Source organism: Bos mutus, chromosome 10, assembly GCF_027580195.1.
Source record: "Bos mutus isolate GX-2022 chromosome 10, NWIPB_WYAK_1.1, whole genome shotgun sequence".
In the NCBI taxonomy this organism is placed as follows: Eukaryota; Metazoa; Chordata; class Mammalia; order Artiodactyla; family Bovidae; genus Bos; species Bos mutus.
In genome coordinates, this window is record NC_091626.1 from 83,375,080 (window position 1) to 83,396,884 (window position 21,805).

General features: G+C 39.3%; 1 protein-coding gene across 5 annotated transcripts in view; it reads left to right on the top strand.

Annotated features, from left to right (window-relative positions):
• RPS6KA5 (ribosomal protein S6 kinase A5) overlaps nucleotides 1-21,805 on the top strand; it is a 200,529-nt gene that overhangs the window by 139,743 nt on the left and 38,981 nt on the right. For all 5 annotated transcript variants that reach the window (XM_070378344.1, XM_070378342.1, XM_070378343.1 and 2 more), the window contains 2 exons: nucleotides 16,094-16,177; nucleotides 18,330-18,433. In XM_070378344.1, coding sequence (XP_070234445.1) covers nucleotides 16,094-16,177; nucleotides 18,330-18,433 — 188 coding nt within the window. The remainder of the gene's footprint in view (nucleotides 1-16,093; nucleotides 16,178-18,329; nucleotides 18,434-21,805) is intronic.

Sequence of the window (21,805 nt, forward strand, 5' to 3'; positions counted from 1 at the left end):
TACATGACCACAGGAAAAACCATAGCCTTGACTAGATGGACCTTTGTTGGCAAAGTCATGTCTCTGCTTTTGAATATGCTGTCTAGGTTGGTCATAACTTTCCTTCCAAGGAGTAAGCATCTTTTAATTTCATGGCTGCAGTCACCATCTGCAGTGATTTTGGAGCCCAGAAAAATAAAGTCTGACACTGTTTCCACTGTTTCCCCATCTATTTCCCATGAAGTGGTGGGACCAGATGCCATGATCTTTGTTTTTTGAATGTTGAGCTTTAAGCCAACTTTTTCACTCTCCACTTTCACCTTCATCAAGAGGCTTTTTAGTTCCTCTTTACTTTCTGCCCTAAGGGTGGTGTCATCTGCATATCTGAGGTTCCTGATATTTCTCCCGGCAATCTTGATTCCAGCTTGTGCGTCTTCCAGTCCAGTGTTTCTCATGATGTACTCTGCATATAAGTTAAATAAACAGGGTGACAATATACAGCCTTGACGTACTCCTTTTCCTATTTGGAACCAGTCTGTTGTTCCATGTCCAGTTCTAACTGTTGCTTCCTGACCTGCATACAAATTTCTCAAGAGGCTGATCAGGTGGTCTGGTATTGCCATCTCTTTCAGAATTTTCCACAGTTTATTGTGATCCACACAGTCAAAGGCTTTGGCATAGGCAATAAAGCAGAAATAGATGTTTTTCTGGAACTCTCTTGCCTTTTCTATGATCCAGCAGATGTTGGCAATTTGATCTCTGGTTCCTCTGCCTTTTCTAAAACCAGCTTGAACATCAGGAAGTTCACGGTTCACATATTGCTGAAGCCTGGCTTGGAGAATTTTGAGCATCACTTTACTAGCGTGTGAAATGAGTGCAATTGTGCGGTAGTTTGAGCATTCTTTGGCATTGCCTTTCTTTGGGATTGGAATGAAAACTGACCTTTTCCAGTCTGTGGCCACTGCTGAGTTTTCCAAATGTGCTGGCATATTGAGTGCAGCACTTTCACAGCATCATCTTTCAGGATTTGAAATAGCTCAACTGGAATTCTATTACCTCCAGTAGCTTTGTTTATAGAGATGCTTTCTAAGGCCCACTTGACTTCACATTCCAGGATGTCTGGCTCTAGGTCAGTGATCACACCATCCTGATTATCTGGGTTGTGAAGATCTTTTTTGTACAGTTCTTCTGTGTGTTCTTGCCATCTCTTCTTAATATCTTCTGCTTCTGTTAGGTCCATACCATTTCTGTCCTTTATCGAGCCCGTCTTTGCATAAAATATTCCTTTGGTATCTCTGATTTTCTTGAAGAGATCTCTAGTCTTTCCCATTCTGTTGTTTTCCTCTATTTCTTTGCATTGATCGCTGAGGAAGGCTTTCTTATCTCTTCTTGCTATTCTTTGGAACTCTGCATTCAGATGTTTATATCTTTCCTTTTCTCCTTTGCTTTTCACTTCTCTTCTTTTCACAGCTATTTGTAAGGCCTCCCCAGACAGCCATTTTGCTTTTTTGCATTTCTTTTCCATGGGGATGGTGTTGATCCCTTTCTCCTGTACAGTGTCACGAACCTCATTCCATAGTTCATCAGGCACTCTATCTATCAGATCTAGGTCCTTAAATCTATTTCTCACTTCCACTGTATAATCATAAGGGATTTGATTTAGGTCATACCTGAATGGTCTAGTGGTTTTCCCTACTTTCTTCAATTTAAGTCTGAATTTGACAATAAGGAGTTCATGATCTGAGCCACAGTCAGCTCCTGGTCTTGTTTTTGCTGACTGTATAGAGCTTCTCCATCTTTGGCTGCAAAGAATATAATCAATCTGATTTCGGTGTTGAACATCTGGTGATGTCCATGTATAGAGTCTTCTCTTGTGTTGTTGGAAAAGGGTGTTTGCTATGACCAGTGCATTTTCTTGGCAAAACTCTATTAGTCTTTGCCCTGCTTCATTCCATATTCCAAGGCCAAATTTGCCTGTTACTCCAGGTGTTTCTTGACTTCCTACTTTTGCATTCCAGTCCCCTATAATGAAAAGGACATCTATTTGGGTGTGTTGCCGTTCATGTGATTGCAAAGAGTCAGACACAACTGAGCGACTCAACTGAACTGATGTAACATTCTAAATCCTTTATTGTTATTTCAACAATATTCACAGATCTCCTGGAGTGGATTTCAAGAAACCACTTTCTTTGCTTGTCTATTAAGAAACAATTCACCATCTGTTAAAATACTATAAAATTGCAGCAGTGTAGTCACATCTTCTTCTTCCCAACAGGAGACTGTTTTGTCTACATTGAAAATTTCTTGTTTTTGTAGACATCTTCATTATTATGTTAGCTAGATCTTCTGGATAAACTGCTGCAACTTTTGTATCAACACTTGGCTGCTACAGCTTCTTTCCTTAAACCTCCTGAGCCAGCCTTTGCTAGCCCCACTTTTCTTTTGCAGCTTCCTTGCCTCTCTCAGGGCGTCATAGAATTGAAGAGTTAGGACTTGGCTCTGGAGTAGACTTTGCCTTTAGAGAGTGTTGTGTGTAGCTAGTCTGGTCTGTCCCAGCCTCTGAAACTTTCTCTGTATCATCAATAAGACTGTCTCGCTGTCTTATCATTTATGTGTTCCCTGGAGCAGCACTCTTAATTTCCTTCAAGAACTTTTCCTTTGCATTCACAACTTTTCCAACTATTTCATGCAAGAGGCCTGTGTTTTGACCTTCTAGGCCTTTGACATGCCTTCCTTGCAGAGCTTGATTATTTCTGGCTTTTCATTTAAAGTGAGAGCCTCATGACTTTTCCTTTCACTTGAACCCTTAGAGGACACTACACAATTACTAATTGGCCTAATTTCAATATTGTTGTGTCTCAGGGAATGAAGGGTCTGAGATAAAGATGAGAGATGTGGGAACAGCCAGTTGGCGTCAGATCACATGTAACATTTATTGATTAAGTTTCCTGTTTTATATGGGCCCAGTTCTTGGCACCCCAAAACAATTACAAGAGTAACATCATCAAAGATCACTCACTGATCACAGACTACCGTAAGAAACGTAACAATAATGGAAAGTTGGAAACATCGAAGAATTACCAAACTGTGACAGAGATGAGAAGTGAGCCCGTTGCTGTTGGAAAAATGAGGCCAACCGCCTGGTTTGTCCAGGGTACCACAGGCTTCAGTCTGTAAGAAGCCCAGTGTCTCTGAGACACAGTAAAGCAGAGCACAGTAAAACAAAGCATGCTTGTGTGCTGACTTCACAGTCTGAAAGGAGCCATTGTGTCTGTGATGGTCACGACCACTACAAGAACATTAGAATGTTGTAGCTTCAGTTATCCATATGATTTTACATATTGTTACTTACTACTTTAGTCTCTCCTGTGTTATATTTCCCCATGCTAATTATTCCCCTTTGTTAATAATTATTATTTGTATAATTATTATTTTCATTTTATAAATTCAAAACTTGTTTAGATTTTCTCACATTTTTTACCCATTGTTTCTGCTCACTGTTGCTTTTTACATTTTACTCTTCTTGCGAGTTCAGTTTAGTTCTGAAGCCCATCCTTAAATGTCTTTTTAACAAGGATGACTAAGTAGTGAACTCTGTCTTTGTCTTGCTGCTGCTGCTAAGTCATTTCAATCAAAATGCCTTTATTTTGCCCTGCATATTGAGTGATAATTTAGCTGAATATAAACATACTAAAAATAGACTAGGTTTCTGTTTTTGGTAACTTTTTATTGTAAAATAAAATACATACCAAAATAACAAAAGTATAGCTTAGTGAACTATTATTATTATAAGGCAAACCCCCTTAAAACCACCACTCAAGATAGAAATTTGCCACCCATGTATATATTTTTATTTAGTCTGCTTGGGACTCTTCATCATTCAGGATAATTTTCTCAAATATATCTATACTTTACAGATTCTCTTTCACTTTGTCTCCTCTGTTTAGTCTATTTTTATTGCATTTTTCCAGCTGTGCATCTACTGTATTAGTTTTTCACGTGTTTCTAGTTTTTTCTGTGCTGCTGTATTGTTTTACGGATATTTTCCTTTCCTTATGTCTTTCATCTTTTACAACATTACTGGTGTTTTCTAGATTATTATTCTAGTGTTTCAAGTAACTCTTCTGTTTTATTTACACAGTATAGTAGTTCACTAATATGTAGCTTTGAGACATTCCAGGGCTTTATTTATGTGAGTCCCGAGGCAGCCAAGTTGTGGGCATTCCTCTGGTTCTGTCGTGTTTTCTAGAGCATCACCACACGGGACCATATTCCGCACTTTCCTATCCTCAGTTCAGTTCAGTCAGTTCAGTTCAGTCACTCAGTCGTGTCTGACTCTTTGTGACCCCATGGACTGCAGCATGCCAGGCCTCCCTGTCCATCACCAACTCCCAGAGTTTACTCAAACTCGTGTCCATTGAGTCGGTGATGCCATCCAGTCATCTCATTCTCCGTCATCCCCTTCTCCTCCTGCCTTCAATCTTTCCCAGCATCAGGGTCTTTTCTAATGAGTCAGTTCTTTGCATCAGGTGGCCAAAGTATTGGAGGTGAATTCAGCTTCAGCATCAGTCCTTCCAATGAATATTCAGGACTGATTTCCTTTAGGATGCACTGGTTGGATCTCCTTGTAGTCCAAAAGACTCTCAAGAGTCTTCTCCAACACCTCAGTTCAAAAGCATCAATACTTTAGCACTCGGCTTTCTTTATGGTCCAACTCTCACATCCATACATGACCACTGGAAAAACCATAGCCTTGACTAGACGGACCTTTGTTGGCAAAGTAATGTCTCTGCTTTTTTGTTTTTTTTTTTAATTTTATTTTATCTTTAAACTTTACATAATTGTATTAGTTTTGCCAAATATCAAAATGAATCCGCCACAGGTATACATGTGTTCCCCATCCTGAACCCTCCTCCCTCCTCCCTCCCCATACCATCCCTCTGGGTCGTCCCAGTGCACTAGTCCCAAGCATTCAGTATCGTGCATCGAACCTGGACTGGCATCTCGTTTCATACATGATATTTTACATGTTTCAATGCCATTCTCCCAAATCTTCCCACCCTCTCCCTCTCCCATAGAGTCCATAAGACTGTTCTATACATCAGTGTCTCTTTTGCTGTCTCGTACACAGGGTTATTGTTACCATCTTTCTAAATTCCATATATATGCGTTAGTATACTGTATTTATGTTTTTCCTTCTGGCTTACTTCACTCTGTATAATAGGCTCCAGTTTCATCCACCTCATTAGAACTGATTCAAATGTTTTCTTTTTAATGGCTGAGTAATACTCCATTGTGTATATGTACCACAGCTTTCTTATCCATTCATCTGCTGATGAACATCTAGGTTGCTTCCATGTCCTGGCTATTATAAACAGTTCTGCGATGAACATTGGGGTACACGTGTCTCTTTCCCTTCTGGTTTCCTCAGTGTGTATGCCCAGCAGTGGGATTGCTGGATCATAAGGCAGTTCTATTTCCAGTTTTTTAAGGAATCTCCACACTGTTCTCCTTAGTGGCTGTACTAGTTTGCATTCCCACCAACAGTGTAAGAGGGTTCCCTTTTCTCCACACCCTCTCCAGCATTTATTATTTGTAGACTTTTGGATCGCAGCCATTCTGACTGGTGAAATGGTACCTCATAGTGGTTATGATTTGCATTTCTCTGATAATGAGTGATGTTGAGCATCTTTTCATGTGTTTGTTAGCCCTCTGTATGTCTTCTTTGGAGAAATGTCTGTTTAGTTCTTTGGCCCATTTTTTGATTGGGTCATTTATTTTTCTGGAGTTGAGCTGTAGGAGTTGCTTGTATATTTTTGAGATTAGTTGTTTGTCAGTTGCTTCATTTGCTATTATTTTCTCCCATTCTGAAGGCTGTCTTTTCACCTTGCTAATAGTTTCCTTTGATGTGCAGAAGCTTTTAAGTTTAATTAGGTCCCATTTGTTTATTTTTGCTTTTATTTCCAATATTCTGGGAGGTGGGTCATAGAGGATCCTGCTGTGATGTATGTCAGAGAGTGTTTTGCCTATGTTCTCCTCTAGGAGTTTTGTAGTTTCTGGTCTTACGTTTAGATCTTTAATCCATTTTGAGTTTATTTTTGTGTATGGTGTTAGAAAGTGTTCTAGTTTCATTCTTTTACAAGTGGTTGACCAGATTTCCCAGCACCACTTTTTAAAGAGATTGTCTTTAATCCATTGTATATTCTTGCCTCCTTTGTCAAAGATAAGGTATCCATATGTGCGTGGATTTATCTCTGGGCTTTTTAGATCACATCCTGGGCCATAAAGCTAGCCTTGGTAAATTCAAAAAAAATAGAAATCATTCCAAGCATCTTTTCTGACCACAATGCAGTAAGATTAGATCTCAACTACAGGAGAAAAACTATTAAAAATTCCAACATATGGAGACTGAACAACACACTGCTGAATAACCAACAAATCACAGAAGAAATCAAGAAAGAAGTCAAAATTTGCATAGAAACGAATGAAAATGAAAACACAACAACCCAAAACCTGTGGGACACGGTAAAAGCAGTCCTAAGGGGAAAGTTCATAGCAATACAGGCACACCTCAAGAAACAAGAAAAAAGTCAAATAAATAACCTAACTCTACACCTAAAGCAACTAGAAAAGGAAGAAATGAAGAACCCCAGGGTTAGTAGAAGGAAAGAAATCTTAAGAATTAGAGCAGATATAAATGCAAAAGAAACAAAAGAGACCATAGCAAAAATCAACAAAACCAAAAGCTGGTTCTTTGAAAGGATAAATAAAATTGACAAACCATTAGCCAGACTCATCAAGAAACAAAGGGAGAAAAATCAAATCAATAAAATTAGAAACGAAAATGGAGAGATCACAACAGACAACACAGAAATACAAAGGATCATAAGAGACTACTGTCAACAATTATATGCCAATAAAATGGACAACGTGGAAGAAATGGACAAATTCTTAGAAAAGTACAACTTTCCAAAACTCGACCAGGAAGAAATAGAAAATCTTAACAGACCCATCACAAGCACAGAAATTGAAACTGTAATCAAAAATCTTCCAGCAAACAAAAGCCCCGGTCCAGATGGCTTCACAGCTGAATTCTACCAAAAATTTAGAGACGAGCTAACACCTATCCTGCTCAAACTCTTCCAGAAAATTGCAGAGGAAGGTAAACTTCCAAACTCATTCTTTGAGGCCACCATCACCCTAATACCAAAACCTGACAAAGATCCCACAAAAAAAGAAAACTACAGGCCAATATCAGTGATGAACATAGATGCAAAAATCCTTAACAAAATTCTAGCAATCAGAATCCAACAACACATTAAAAAGATCATACACCATGACCAAGTGGGCTTTATCCCAGGGATGCAAGGATTCTTCAATATCTGCAAATCAATCAATGTAATACACCACATTAACAAATTGAAAAACAAAAACCATATGATTATCTCAATAGATGCAGAGAAAGCCTTTGACAAAATTCAACACCCATTTATGATAAAAACTCTCCAGAAAGCAGGAATAGAAGGAACATACCTCAACATAATAAAAGCTATATATGACAAACCCACAGCAAACATTATCCTCAATGGTGAAAAATTGAAAGCATTTCCTCTAAAATCAGGAACAAGACAAGGGTGCCCACTTTCACCATTACTATTCAACATAGTCTTGGAAGTTTTGGCCACAGCAATCAGAGCAGAAAAAGAAATAAAAGAAATCCAAATTGGAAAAGAAGAAGTAAAACTCTCACTATTTGCAGATGACATGATCCTCTACATAGAAAACCCTAAAGACTCCACTAGAAAATTACTAGAACTAATCAATGACTATAGTAAAGTTGCAGGATATAAAATCAACACACAGAAATCCCTTGCATTCCTATACACTAATAATGAGAAAACAGAAAGAGAAATTAAGGAAACAATTCCATTCACCATTGCAACGGAAAGAATAAAATACTTAGGAATATATCTACCTAAAGAAACTAAAGACCTATATATAGAAAACTATAAAACACTGGTGAAAGAAATCAAAGAGGACACTAATAGATGGAGAAATATACCATGTTCATGGATTGGAAGAATCAATATAGTGAAAATGAGTATACTACCCAAAGCAATTTATAGATTCAATGCAATCCCTATCAAGCTACCAACAGTATTCTTCACAGAGCTAGAACAAATAATTTCACAATTTGTATGGAAATACAAAAAACCTCGAATAGCCAAAGCTGTCTTGAGAAAGAAGAATGGAACTGGAGGAATCAACCTCCCTGACTTCAGGCTCTACTACAAAGCCACAGTTATCAAGACAGTATGGTACTGGCACAAAGACAGAAATATAGATCAATGGAACAAAATAGAAAGCCCAGAGATAAATTCACGCACATACGTCTCTGCTTTTTAATATGCTGTCTAGGTTGGTCGTAACTTTTCTTCCAAGGAAATTTCATGGCTGCAGTCACCATCTGCAGTGATTTTGGAGCCCAAATAAATAAAGTCTCTCACCATTTCCGTTGTTTCCCCATCTATTTACCATAGAGTGATGGGACCAGATGCCATGATCTTAGTTTTCTTAATGCTGAGTTTTAAGCTAACTTTTTCACACTCCTCTTTCACTTTCATCAAGAGGCTTTTTAGTTCTTCTTCGCTTTCTGCCATAAGGGTGGTGTCATCTGCATATCTGAGGTTATTGATATTTCTCCCGGCAATCTTGATTCTAGCTTGTGCTTCATCCAGCCTGGACTTTCACATGATGTACTCTCCATATAAGTTAAATAAGCAGGATGACAATATACAGCCTTGACTTACTCCTTTCCCTATTTGGAACCAGTCTGTTGTTCCATGTCCAATTCTAACTGTTGCTTCCTGACCTGCATACAGATTCCTCAGAAGGCAGGTCAGGTGGTCGGGTATTCCCATCTCTTTAAGTCTTTGCCACAGTTTGTTGTGATCCACACAGTCAAAGGCTTTGGCATAATCAATAAAGCAGAAGTAGATGTTTTTTTGGAACTCTTGCTTTTTCAGTGATCCAGCGGATGTTGGCCATTTGATCTCTGGTGGTTCTGCATTTCTAAATCCAGCTTGAACATCTGGAAGTTCTCGGTTCATGTACTGTTGAAGCCTGGGTTGGAGAATTTTGAGCATTACTTTGCTAGCGTGTGAGATGAGTGCAGTTGTATAATAGTTTGAACATTGTTTGACATTGCCTTTCTTTGGGATTGGAATGAAAACTGACCTTTTCCAGTCTGTGGCCACTGCTGAGTTTTCCAATTTGCTGGCATATTGAGTGCGGCACTTTCACAACATCATCTTTTAGGATTTGAAATAGCTCAACTGGAATTCCATCACCTCCACTAGCTTTGCTCGTAGTGATGCTTTCTAAGGCCCACTTGACTTCACATTTCAGGATGTCTGGCTCTAGGTGAGTGATCACACTATCATGGTTATCTGGGTCATAAAGATCATTTTTGTATAGTTCTTCTGTGTGTTCTTGCCACCTCTTCTTAATATCATCTGCTTCTGTTAGGTCCATACTGTTTCTGTCCTTTATTGAGCCATCTTTGCATGAAATGTTCCCTTGGTATCTCTGATTGTCTTGAAGAGATTTCTAGTCTTTCCCATTCTGTTGTTTTCCTCTGTTTCTTTGCACTGGTCACAGAAGAAGGCTTTCTTATGTCTCCTTGCTATTCTTTTGAACTCTGCATTCAAATGGATATATCTTTCCTTTTCGCTTCTCTTCTTTTCACAGCTATTTGTAAGGCCTTCTCAGACAACCATTTTGCCTTTTTGCATTTCTTTTTCTTGGGGATGGTCTGGATTCCTGCTCCTGTACAATGTCATCAACCTCTGTCCATAGTTCTTCAGGCACTCTGTCACATCTAATCCCTTGAATCTATTTCCCATTCTAGGGGGAAAGAATAAATATAGGTTCCAAATCTATAAGAAGCACAAGCCTCGGGATTTCAGCAGAAGAACACTTATTTGTTTGTTTTTAAACTTAGGGCTCAGACAGAAACAAACCTGTGCTGCTGGATGAATTTATTTTTTTCTAGACTTCGCTTTTACTGAGGTTTCAGCTTTCTTAAATTCCAAGGTTTACACAGGAGTGGTAATTGCAGTCCATCTCATCTGAGCCAACGGCCTCCTCTTTTGTCTGCACAAAAGTACTGAAGTTCAGGCTTCTGACTGTGGAGGTCTGGAATGCCTCCCGTCCCTCCCTCTGCTGCTGCAGCCTGCCTCCTGCGCTGCCCTTGGCCCTCGGCACCTGCAGCCTTGGCTGGCACTGGGGCTTCCCCTGTCTGTCTTGTGAGCAGAGACTTGGAGGATTAGCAATGCAATGTTTCTTCTTAAAAGTGCAACATTTTTACATATACTCCTTGTGAGGAGATGTATCAAAATTCAGATGGGAAAAAAAGAGAGCATGGGGAAATAAGATTTTCTCTGGTAACTGTATATTTAACTCACAAATTTATCTATTATAAGCAGATAAGATCAAGATAAAACATTGGCAAATAAAAACTAGGCAGGATTTCATCTAGTGTTTACTGAGAAATACCTGAGAATCTGACAGTTGAGTCCCTGTTGGATTCTTCCTTAGAAAGAAACCAGTCCTTTGTCCAGTGTCATCTGCTCCTTCTCTCAGGCACCGTGAAGCCTCCTTGACCAGCTGTTATTTATACCCAGCACCGCCCCGCGTTATGTGCAGGGTGGTGCACGCACTGCTTGGTGCTCTCACTCAGTTAAATTCTCCTTCACAATCCTAACCCTGTAGTAGCTTTCACACTAATGCTGCTTATAAAGTAGTGTGAACTTAAATGCTGGATAGGCCGATTGCCTGTCTCCTTGAGAAGAATGTTGATTTTTAAGTAAATAAACAGTAATCGTAATACAATTTAGCTATACTATCCTAGCCTTTTTATAACATAGTTTACAACATATTACCTTGAAATCTTCTTGCCCCTACCAGAGACGTTCCCCTATCACACTTCATCAGTTTAATTTCTGGGCATAGATAATAAGCACCTTCCTAGGTAGATAAAGACAAATTCAAAAGTAAAATTGGGGCTCTTTTTTTTTTTTTTACAATGAAAGATAGCCTTAGGAAATTCAGACTGACACGTTAGAAGCTTGAACCTGGAGGGAGTAAGACTTCCATTTGGAACAGAGAAAGAGAAAGCAGATACAGAATTGCAAGGGCTAAAATGGCAATGTTTCAGAGTAACAGAGAGGCTTAAGAAATGTTTTATCTTTGTTTACTGTTATTCCTCAGGGACTGGAAGTTCTCATTACTTAAGCTTAATTTTTCTGTCTCTTAGAATTTTTATAAAATAAATAATTATCTTTTAATTATTAGTGTAGACACTACCTACATCCCCCACCCCCCTCAAAAATAGCTAAAGTGAATTTTAAAAGAGCTCAGAAATCTATTAAAGAAGATAGAAGAAATACATTTGAGGGTTTAATGTGGTTCTGAGGTTCCTGTATGTCAAGACATTGGAGAACTGAGCTACATTATGGCATAGTTCTCATTGTCAGATAAAGAAGGAAAAAAAACAGACATGGAAAGTGGTGGTGACTATCAGATCTTTCCCACAGTAATCATAAGATCCATATGTTTCACACTCATTTTACATGAAACTGATGAATATCTAGCATTTTGTAGAAGAGTGCAGATTTTTATAAGTTGTAAAATGTAAACATTGTCGCATACTTAAAATATACATAGTTCCAGAATGGTTTGTAACATGATTGTTATCGTCTAGTCCCTAAGCTGTGACCGACTCTTGCGATCCCATGGACTGTACCTCACAGGCTCTTCTGTCCATGGGATTTCCCAGGCAAGAATACTAGAGTGGGTTGCCATTTCCTTCTCCAGGGGATCTTCCCAACCCAGGGATTGCACCTACATTGCCTGCATTGGCAGTCGGATTCTTTACCAGGGAGCCACCAGAGAAACCCATATATATACGAATATATGTACTTTGCTGCACACCTGAAACATTGCAGATCAACTAACTTCAATTTAAAAAGTAATTAAACAGTTTACTGGAATTTGCAAAACAAGAGATTAAATGATAAATACTCTGACTTAGTAATTTTTACTTGTTTATTTTTGTCAGTTATATAATGATTTTTGCTTAATATTCCAAAAAGGGCTATTGCATAATAAATAATATATTACCTATTTAATAATATATTATTGTATAAATATATATTTATATTATATAAATATCAACAACCTCAGATATATGAATGATGCCACTCTAATGGCCAGAAGCGAAAAGAAACTAAAGAGCTTCTTGATGAGGTTGAAAGAGGAGAGTGAAGAGGCCGACTTAAAACTCAGCATTCAAAAAACGAAGATTGTAGCATCCGGTCCCATTACTTCATGGCAAATAGAAGGGGAAAAAGTGGAAGTAGTGACAGATTTTCCCTTCTTGGGCTCCAAAATCACTGCAGATACTGATTGCAGTCATGAAATTAGAAGATACTTGCTTCTTGGAAGGAAAGCTATGACAAATCTAGACAGCATATTAAAAAGTAAAGATGTCACTTTGCTGACAAAGGTCCATATACTCAAAGCTATGGTTTTTCCAGTAGTCATGTGCAGATGTGAGAGTTGGACCATAAAGAAGACTGAGTGCCAAACAATTAATGCTTCCGAATTGTGGTGCTGGAGAAGACTCTTGACAGTCCCTTGGATAGCAAGGAGATCAAACCAGTCAATTCTAAAGAAATCAACCCTGAATTTTCATTGGAAGAACAGATGCTGAAGCTGAAACTCCAATACTTTGACCACCTGATGCAGAGAGCTGACTCATTGGAAAAGACCCTGATGCTGGGAAAGGTTGAAGGCGGAGAAGGGGGTAACAGAGAATGAGATGGTTGGATGGCATCACCAATGCAGTGGACATGAACTTGGGCAAACTCCAGGAGATGGTGAGGGACAGGGAGGTCTGGGGTGCCACAGTCCATGGGGTTGCAAAGAGTCGGACATGACTGAGCAACTGAACAACAACAAACTATCAGTGGAAACACTGTATTTATTTTTATGAAGTTTGGGGTTTTTTTAAGTAATTTTGTAGTATTTGGTTTTTAATAATTCAGTGAGGAGACGAATGCCTCCTAATGCACACTTTCTCCAGTCTAAGCATATCTAACAAAATGTTTCCAATTCATCACTGTTTATACTCAAATTTATATGAAATCAGTTTTGTCTAGCTTTACTCTTTAATCTTTCTAGTAGTTTGTTATGAAATTAGTATTTGGTACTGAAGTGATGAAGCAGAAAGATAATGACATTTGGTGTCTGGTTTATATTAGCTGTTCAGTGAGATTTTGTTCTGCCAGCTAACAAGAAAATCTTCTCCACATCTAAGTATAACTGAATTATTTCTTTTAGTTTTTTGGGGAATAGTAATCTTTCAGTATATATATTACATAAAAAGAAATGAGCCATAAACCATATAAAATTATACAATTATTTTTATTTATATAAAATTATTGACCTATATGTATCATAATTAAGTAGTTTCAATACATTTGTTATCACACGGTTTAAATAAATTCATTACAGTCATTATCTCTGAGCTTAATTGTTCAGCCAATAAAATTGGGAATTTTATCACTTCTGTATTGGAGCTTCCCAGATGTCTCAGTAGTAAACAGTCCTCCTGCAATGCAGGAGATGCAGGTTCAATCCCTAGGTCAGGAAAATCCCCTGGAGAAGGAAATGGCAACCCACTCCGGTATTCTTGCCTGGGAAATCCCATGGACAGAAAACCTGGTGGGCTACAGTCCATGGGGTTGCAAAGAGTTGGACATGACTCAGCAACTAAACAACGAGAGCCACTTCCCTCACATTACTAGGATGGTGTTCTTTACATTTAAAATTGGTAAATAAGAAGATGGAACCTTGCTGGTGGTAGAAAAATAGAGTGTAAATTGGAAAACTTCCTCTAAAATAGTTTTGTAATGTATTTTAATGACACCCACGTGTAACCCAGGTAGCAACAGTTAGAACTGGACATGGAACATCAGACTGGTTCCAAATCAGGGAAGGAGTATGTCAAGGCTGTATATTGTCACCCTGCTTATTTAACTTACATGCAGAGTACATCATGAGAAACGCTGGGCTGGATGAAACACAAGCTGGAATCAAAATTGCTGGGAGAAATATCAGTAATCTCAGATATGCAGATGACACCACCCTTATGGCAGAAAGTGAAGAACTAAAGAGCCGCTTGATGAAAGTGAAAGAGGAGAATGAAAAAGTTGGCTTAAAGCTCAACATTCAGAAAACTAAGATCATGGCATCCAGTCCCATCACTTCATGGCAAATAGATGGGGAAACACTGGAAACGTGGCTGACTTTATTTTGGGGGGCTCCAAAATCACTGCAAATGGTGACTGCAGCCATGAAATTAAAAGACGGTTGCTCCTTGGAAGGAAAGTTACGACCAACCTAGATAGCATATTCAAAAGCAGAGACATTACTTTGCCAACAAAGGTCCATCTAGTCAAAGCTATGGTTTTTCCAGTAGTCATGTATGGATGTGAGAGTTGGAGTATAAAGAAAGCAGAGTGCCCAAGAATTGATGCTTTTGAACAATGGTGTTAGAGAAGACTCTTGAGAGTCCCTTGGACAGCAAGGAGATCCAACCAGTCTATCCTAAAGGAAATCAGTCCTGAATATTCATTGGAAGGACTGATGTTGAAGCTGAAACTCCCAGTACTTTGGACACCTGATGCAAAGAACTGACTCATTAGAAAAGACCCTGCTGCTAGGAAAGATTGAAGGCAGGAGAGAAGGGGACGACAGAGAATGAGATGGTTGGATGGCATCACCGACTCAATGGACATGAGTTTGAGTAAACTCCGGGAGTTGGTGATGGATAGGGAGGCCTGCGAGAAGGCAATGGCAACCCACTCGAGTACTCTTGCCTGGAAAATCCCATGGACGGAGGAGCGAGGTGGGCCACAGGGTGGTAAAGAGTCGGACATGACTGAGCGACTGAACTGAACTGAACTGAAATGCCTTTAAAATTTCAGATGTAGCCAAATGAATGTATATTATTAAAGAAGAATTATTTTTCCCCTATTTAATATATCTGCATAAGAATTCAGATATTTTTCTCCTTTATTACACTGAGATATGATCCAATTGGTCATTTTTTTAATTACTTGATTTTTTAAAATTTATTTTCAGGTTGATATATTAGCCCTACAAAAGAGAAACAACTGCCTTTAAGAGACAGTGTTCTTTTAGGGCAGCTCTGCTCATCAGCACTGAGCCCACCATTGGCAGTGCCAGACTGAAACATGATGATAAGATCTGAAAACCTCTTTACACCCTTTTCCATCTTTGGGTTCCCGTTTTCCCTTCTTAACATTTGATCTTCCTTTTCCCTTAAGGTTCCCAGTGTTTTTCCAGTCTTGCTGATCTGGAAATAAAGTCATTCACCCTAAAAGTTAGTGGTGAAGAATCGGCCTTCCAGTGTAGGAGATGTAAGAGACATGGGTTCAGTCCCTGGGTCAGGAAGATCCCCTGGAGGAGGAAATGGCAAACCACTCCAATATCCTTGCCTGGAGAATCCCACGGACAGAGGAGCCTGGTGGGCTGTAGTCCACAGGGTCGCAAAGAGTCGGACACGACAGCGTCTGAGCATATAGCTACGTCCATACAGTTCCCCTTCTAGGGCTTTTTGTCTTCTTACGAGAACAGTTGTAAAAAATCAGTGATTGGAATATATACATGTACAGACAAGAAGAGTGAGCGAGTGGCTTCATGGGTGGATGGATTAATGAATGATAGCAGGGTTTCAGGGTTTAAAAGGTTTACCCATTGACCCCATACTGTTGGGGTGGCCAAAATGTTTGTTTGGATTTTTCTGTAAGAGAGTAACCCAAAAACCTGAACGAGCTTTTGGCCAACCCAGTATACAGATGTGTGCACACCAGCTTGTCCTGGTGAGAAGAGTCTGTCAGGTGGATTCTGCCACTGCTTTGCTGCTGTGGTATGTCTTGACATTGCCATGTGGTGTTAACTCTTTTTGTCAATTTTCATACTAGCTTAAAATTAAATCTCTTTTTCTTTGTTTGATTGTTTTAAGGCTGAAAGAGCATATTCCTTTTGTGGAACCATTGAATACATGGCACCAGATATTGTCAGAGGGGGAGACTCAGGACATGACAAGGTATGTTCTGTTTTTGACACTTCCTGATGTATCTCCATAAAATGTATAATAAGAATCCTACTTGTACTTTTACTAGACCCACTCCCACAACAGATGTCTTCAGTTGACAAGATTAGGACTAACAATTGGAAGGTCTTACCAGATCCATGCCCACAATATTGTCTTAAGATAACAAGTACATAAGGCCCTGACAAGGCCAGTGAGTGGGGCACTCTCCCTTCTGATGTCTGTGTCAGAGGCTTTCTCTGTCCTTTTTATACTTCAGGAAAACTCTGCTACACACACACATACAAAAAGAACCTACTTAGTAACTTGGGCTCTTCTGGTGTTTCCTTTTTTTTCCCCTTTCCTTTGCATACACAAGCATATTATGATATCTAGTATTTTGGAGGAAAAAGATAATAGAAAGTTTAAGACATTCTAGATTTCCCTTTTTTTCCAAGTTTTGTTGATGAGGATAATTTTTTGTTTTAGAGAGTAATACTCTTGTTAAGGGAAACCACAAAATCGACTAATTCCTGAAATAATAATTTTTCTGTTATTTCCATTGTGTCATGTCTTGAGCAAAGCATCAGTTGTAACCCTGATTAAAATAAAAATCACTTTGGTTGCATGTGATCTGGCCTTTTAGGACACAGCTGAGCCACAGTGCAGTGCAGAGGGGTCATGGGCGCCCAGACAGCCCCTCCTGTTCCCACTGGAGTCATGCAGCTTTGCATTCAGGACGGTCTAAGTTTGTTTTCCTAAGCCCTCTAAGAAAAAGCTCGGTTTTTTTTACCCTCCTCGCTTCCCTTTGAATGTGCAGAGTCAAAACTGTAGATGAGGCATTCTGAGTAGTTTTAAAATCTAGGTCAGATATTTCTTCTTCCTGTAATGGCAACCCACTCCAGCATTTTGCCTGAAAAGTCTCATGGACAGAGGAGCCTGGCAGGCTGCAGTCCAGAGGGTCACAAAGAGTTGGACACAAATAAGCACAAAGTCTTGGATTAAAGGGTACAGATTTGTTAGATTTGTTTAGTTCCTTCGTAACACTTTTGCTTTATTAATAACATTCTCAAAATAAAGAATTCTGTATTTTTCACTCCTCATCTCCCCATCTTCCTCATTCCCTTTCGAAATCTTACGTACACGGTGGGAATGTCTTAAGGGCGGAGAATCAGTGGTCACCTTGCTAATGACCAGTCATGTATTAAAGAGCATGGATCCTGACTCAGATGACAGTAAAACTGCTTGTCTAAATAAAACAACTGGGATTTGGTTTATATGTTATTGTTACATATTTTCTTTAAAATAACTCTGGGCTCACCAATTCTACATCATCTCTCTGAAACCTTGGCCATGAAATTTGGAAGCAGAGTTTAAAATTTTAGCTTCAGTTAATTTCTCATTGGTGTCAGCTCATATATTCAGCAGGTATTGAACTTGATTTGCCTAATTGTCAAAGAACTAATTTTCAATATATCAAGATTCTTTAAATTTAGTAAATATATATATATATTGCTATATGTAAATTAAATATATAATTTGTTATGCTCTCAGTTAACTGGTTTTATAAATTGTTTTCTAAAGTAGACCACATTTTATATTATTTTCAGCCTTTCCATTCGTCCCACAAACTAAAGACTGTTAGATTTATGTGATGTGTCCCGTAAGAGGAATTGATTTAGGTGGTTATGAAAAAGTAACTCCTTTTGATGGGTTATTTTTCATTTTCATTCTTTGACTTTAAGAAATTTCATATTTATCAGAACTGAATAATCAACAAAAATGCTGATTAATACTTTTTCACCCTATTATCAAAAGTCTAAATATTTTGCTTAGTTAAAATTTTAAAATTTCACTTTTAAGAAAATTTTTGAGGGAGACGGAGAGGACAGATTGGGGGTTTGGGGTTAGCAGATGAAAACTGTCATGTCTAGACTGGTTAACAGCAACGTCCTACCGCACAGCACAGGGAACTGCGCTCAGTGCCCTGTGCTAGATCGAATGGAAAAGAGTGTGGGAAGGAATGTGTGTGTGTGTATACACACACGTATATATATATATATATAGAACTGAGTCACTTTATATAGCTGTATTTTGTTCATTTTTCTTTTTTTATGAGATATAATTAGTTAATATTCAAGAAAACGAAATGTCTGTTATTTTATAGGCAGTTGACTGGTGGAGTTTAGGTGTTCTAATGTATGAATTACTAACTGGAGCATCTCCGTTCACTGTTGATGGCGAGAAGAACTCCCAAGCTGAGATATCTAGGTAAGACCTGACAAAATAAAATAAATGTGTTGTTTTCTCTAAGGACCTGATCAAATTTCTGCAATCTGGCTGAAAGAAAAAATGATTTTTTTAATGGCATAGACAAAAATGGTGTATAACAGTAAATTGCCAATTATATTTCCATAGGATGTAGCTTTATAACCTTTATATCTCTTTATACTTTAGGTGCCCAGTTAGATCTTACTTTTCATAGTGTTGTAACTTTGTGTGCTCCAAAGCATTTACCATACTGTCTTAAGAAAAAAAAGAAAGTGAAGTCGCTCAGTCGTGTCCAACTCTTTGCGACCCCGTGGACTGTAGCCTACCAGGCTCCTCCGTCCATGGGATTCTCCAGGCAAGAGTACTGGAGTGTGTTGCCATTTCCTTCTCCAGGAGATTGAAGCCGGGTCTCCCGCATTGCAGGCAGACGCTTTACCCTCTGAGCCACCAGAGAACACAACTTGGTGTTTATTTGCTGGGTACTTTTTCCCAGTGTATACATCATGTAATTTCTTTGTGACTTAAACATAAAGAAACAGTAGTTATTTTTCAGATCATGGATATAAACCCAGTAGAAACAAATACCCTGAGGTCACCGTCTTGTAGGTTATCATAGCCTTATTCTGTTCCTTTCCTTCAGAGCAGTTAGCACAAGTGCAGCGCTGCATTTTTGTTTGTATTATTTGACGAGTGTGTCTCTCTCACTGGATTGTGAGCTCTGAGAGCCGGGGTGACTCAGGCTTTGGTCCTCACCATGTGCGCTTGGAGGGCTCACCACGCAGAATTCAGTGAATGTTTTCAGAATGAAATGAGTTAATGAACAAATAAATGAAGCATGATAAAGCAGTATACTGATTACTCGTTATGTTTTTGTCCAATTTTTACTTGAATTTTGTAACTTTGAGAACAGATTTGACATTAACCATTGAGACTTCCACCGATTACCACGATGGAGTAACAGGGACCAGGTTTACTTCCCTTCCTGAACAGTTTTTTAAATGGGTAAAAATATATGAAACAACAGTATTGAAGACTTTGAACTCCAGCAGTGAAGCCCAGTGAATGCTGAGAGACGGGAAATAAACGAGGTGAGCCCCTGTGACTTCCGAGTTTAGGCCTCAAGAGAGGATGCAGGCTACAGTTCAACGGGGAAACGCCGTGGAGCTGTGACGGAAATGACGACTCAGCAAGGCGGGCGAGGCTGGAGTCCGCAGAGCAGAGTGCTGGAGAGGAGGAGGCTGCAGAAAGAGAAGTCCGGAGCTCTGTGGGAGGAATCCTTCAAGTATTAGTTAGTTAAGCACTGATAAGGACATGTAGAAGGAAACTACTCAATTTACTTACCTAAGATGTTATTTCTCTTCAAATTGATCTAACAGATTCAACACAATTAGAATCCCAACAGGCTTTTTTTTTTTAGTTGAAATTGACAACTTGGGTCTAAATGCATAGGACCTAGAAGAGCCAAATCACCTTTGAAAAAGTAGACGAAATTTGATTTGAAGACTCATAAGCTATGGCAACTAAGATACTGTGGTGTTCATATCAAGGCAGACAAATCACTGATGAAGTAGAATAGAGTCCAGAAGTAGAGCCACAGAAATTTAGGGAACTGGGTTTTTCTTTTATGAAGTTCAGTATCAGTTTTGCGAAGAAAAGATAGGTTTTCAACAAATGGTGCTGGAACCATTGGCTATTGTGGGGGAAATGAACTCTGCTAAATACTTCTTGCTGTAGAAAGAGTTTAAATGTATCACAGGCCTAAAATTATAAAAACTTCTGAAAGAAAAATTTTTTTGGCCTTGGGTTAGGCAAAGGCACAAAATGTGCAATCTGTAAAAGCACACATTGATAAATTAGACTTATCAAAATTAAGAGCTTCTGCTTTTCCAATGAAACTTTCAAGAGGCTGGAAAGACAAACCACAGACTGTGATAGGGTTACAAATTATGTCTATTGATAAAGAACTGGTATCCAGAATACATGAAGAGCTCTCAAAACTCAAGGGAAAAACCCTCCATTGTTTTTAAAAGGGCAAAAGGTTTGAACAGTCCGCCAAAGAAGATACATGAGTGGCAGATGAGCACATAAAAAGTGACCAACATCATTAGTCTTCAGGGAAATGCAAATCCAGCCTCAGTGCAGTAGCTCTGTATGCTCCCTGGAATGACTAAAAATAAAGCTGCTGACCATATTAGGGCTCTCCAGGGAAAGAATACCAATGGGATATACATACACATAAGTAAAAGACTTATCCTAAGGAGTTAGCTCACCCAGTTATGTCAGCTGAGAGACCCATGACCTGCCTCTGAGAGCTGGAGGTCTGTGGGAGCCGCAGCAAGCCTAGTCCAAGCACGATGGACTTAGAACGAGAGGAGCCAGTGGTGTGAATCACAGAAAACGAGTGTCCCAGGTTGAGCAGGCAGGCCGGAAGGGGCTAGGCCCTCTTCTCTGCTTTTCTTTCTGTTCGGGCACCTATGGATTGGCTGGTGCCACCACATTTGGAAGGGGATTCAAATACCAGTGTCGTCCAGACATACTTTCTCAGACACACCCAGAAATAATGTTTACTCTCAACCAGTGACCCAGTCAAGTGACACTTTAAGTTAACCATCACAAGCCCATCCCCATCGCCCTGACCGCCATTTGCATCTCCTTAAACTATACTTGGTCTCCAATAAAGATAATAACAAGATTGTAATTCCACCTAACATAATATGGCTCTACCGCCAACCAATTAACCCCTTCCCCAGAAGAGAACATAAAGTCCTTGAGTGGTATGGTAATGTTCTCTCTTCCCTTTGAAATCCCATAACTTAAATACTATAGTATAAATTTAAAATACTTAAATACTATGGTATGAAGTCAGCACATCTTATTGTATATGTGAAGGAATAAGGCAGGGAAAAAAACAAACATCTATTTATACACACGCATATTCATAACAAAACAGGGAAGAAATACTCCTGTCAGTAAAGTCCCCAGTTCTGTAAATGCTTACATAGAAACGGGGTCTATGTCACCAGTCTGTAGAGTCTGTGTAACCTGGGGTCATAGCTGGTATCTGTAACTGCCTTCTTCCACCACCCACTTTGTATTCCCTTTGCCTTCAGCAAGTACCTCAGACTGGGGGGTGACCGCAGCCTTCATTCCCAGAGAATCTGGCCGCTGGTAGTCCTGCCTGCGTTGAGCTGCTGCTTTTTCAGTTGGCCATCACAGGTCGTGGTGACAGCAGCAGACGCCCCGATGCGTCTCCTGTGTTCCGGGCGTGCTCGTCCTTGCCTCCCTTGTGGAATAGTAGTCCAGCGTCCCGTGGTAGTAAGGGCCGTTCATCCCAGCCGCTGTCACAGCTCCTGCTGCCGCTTGCTTCAGAGG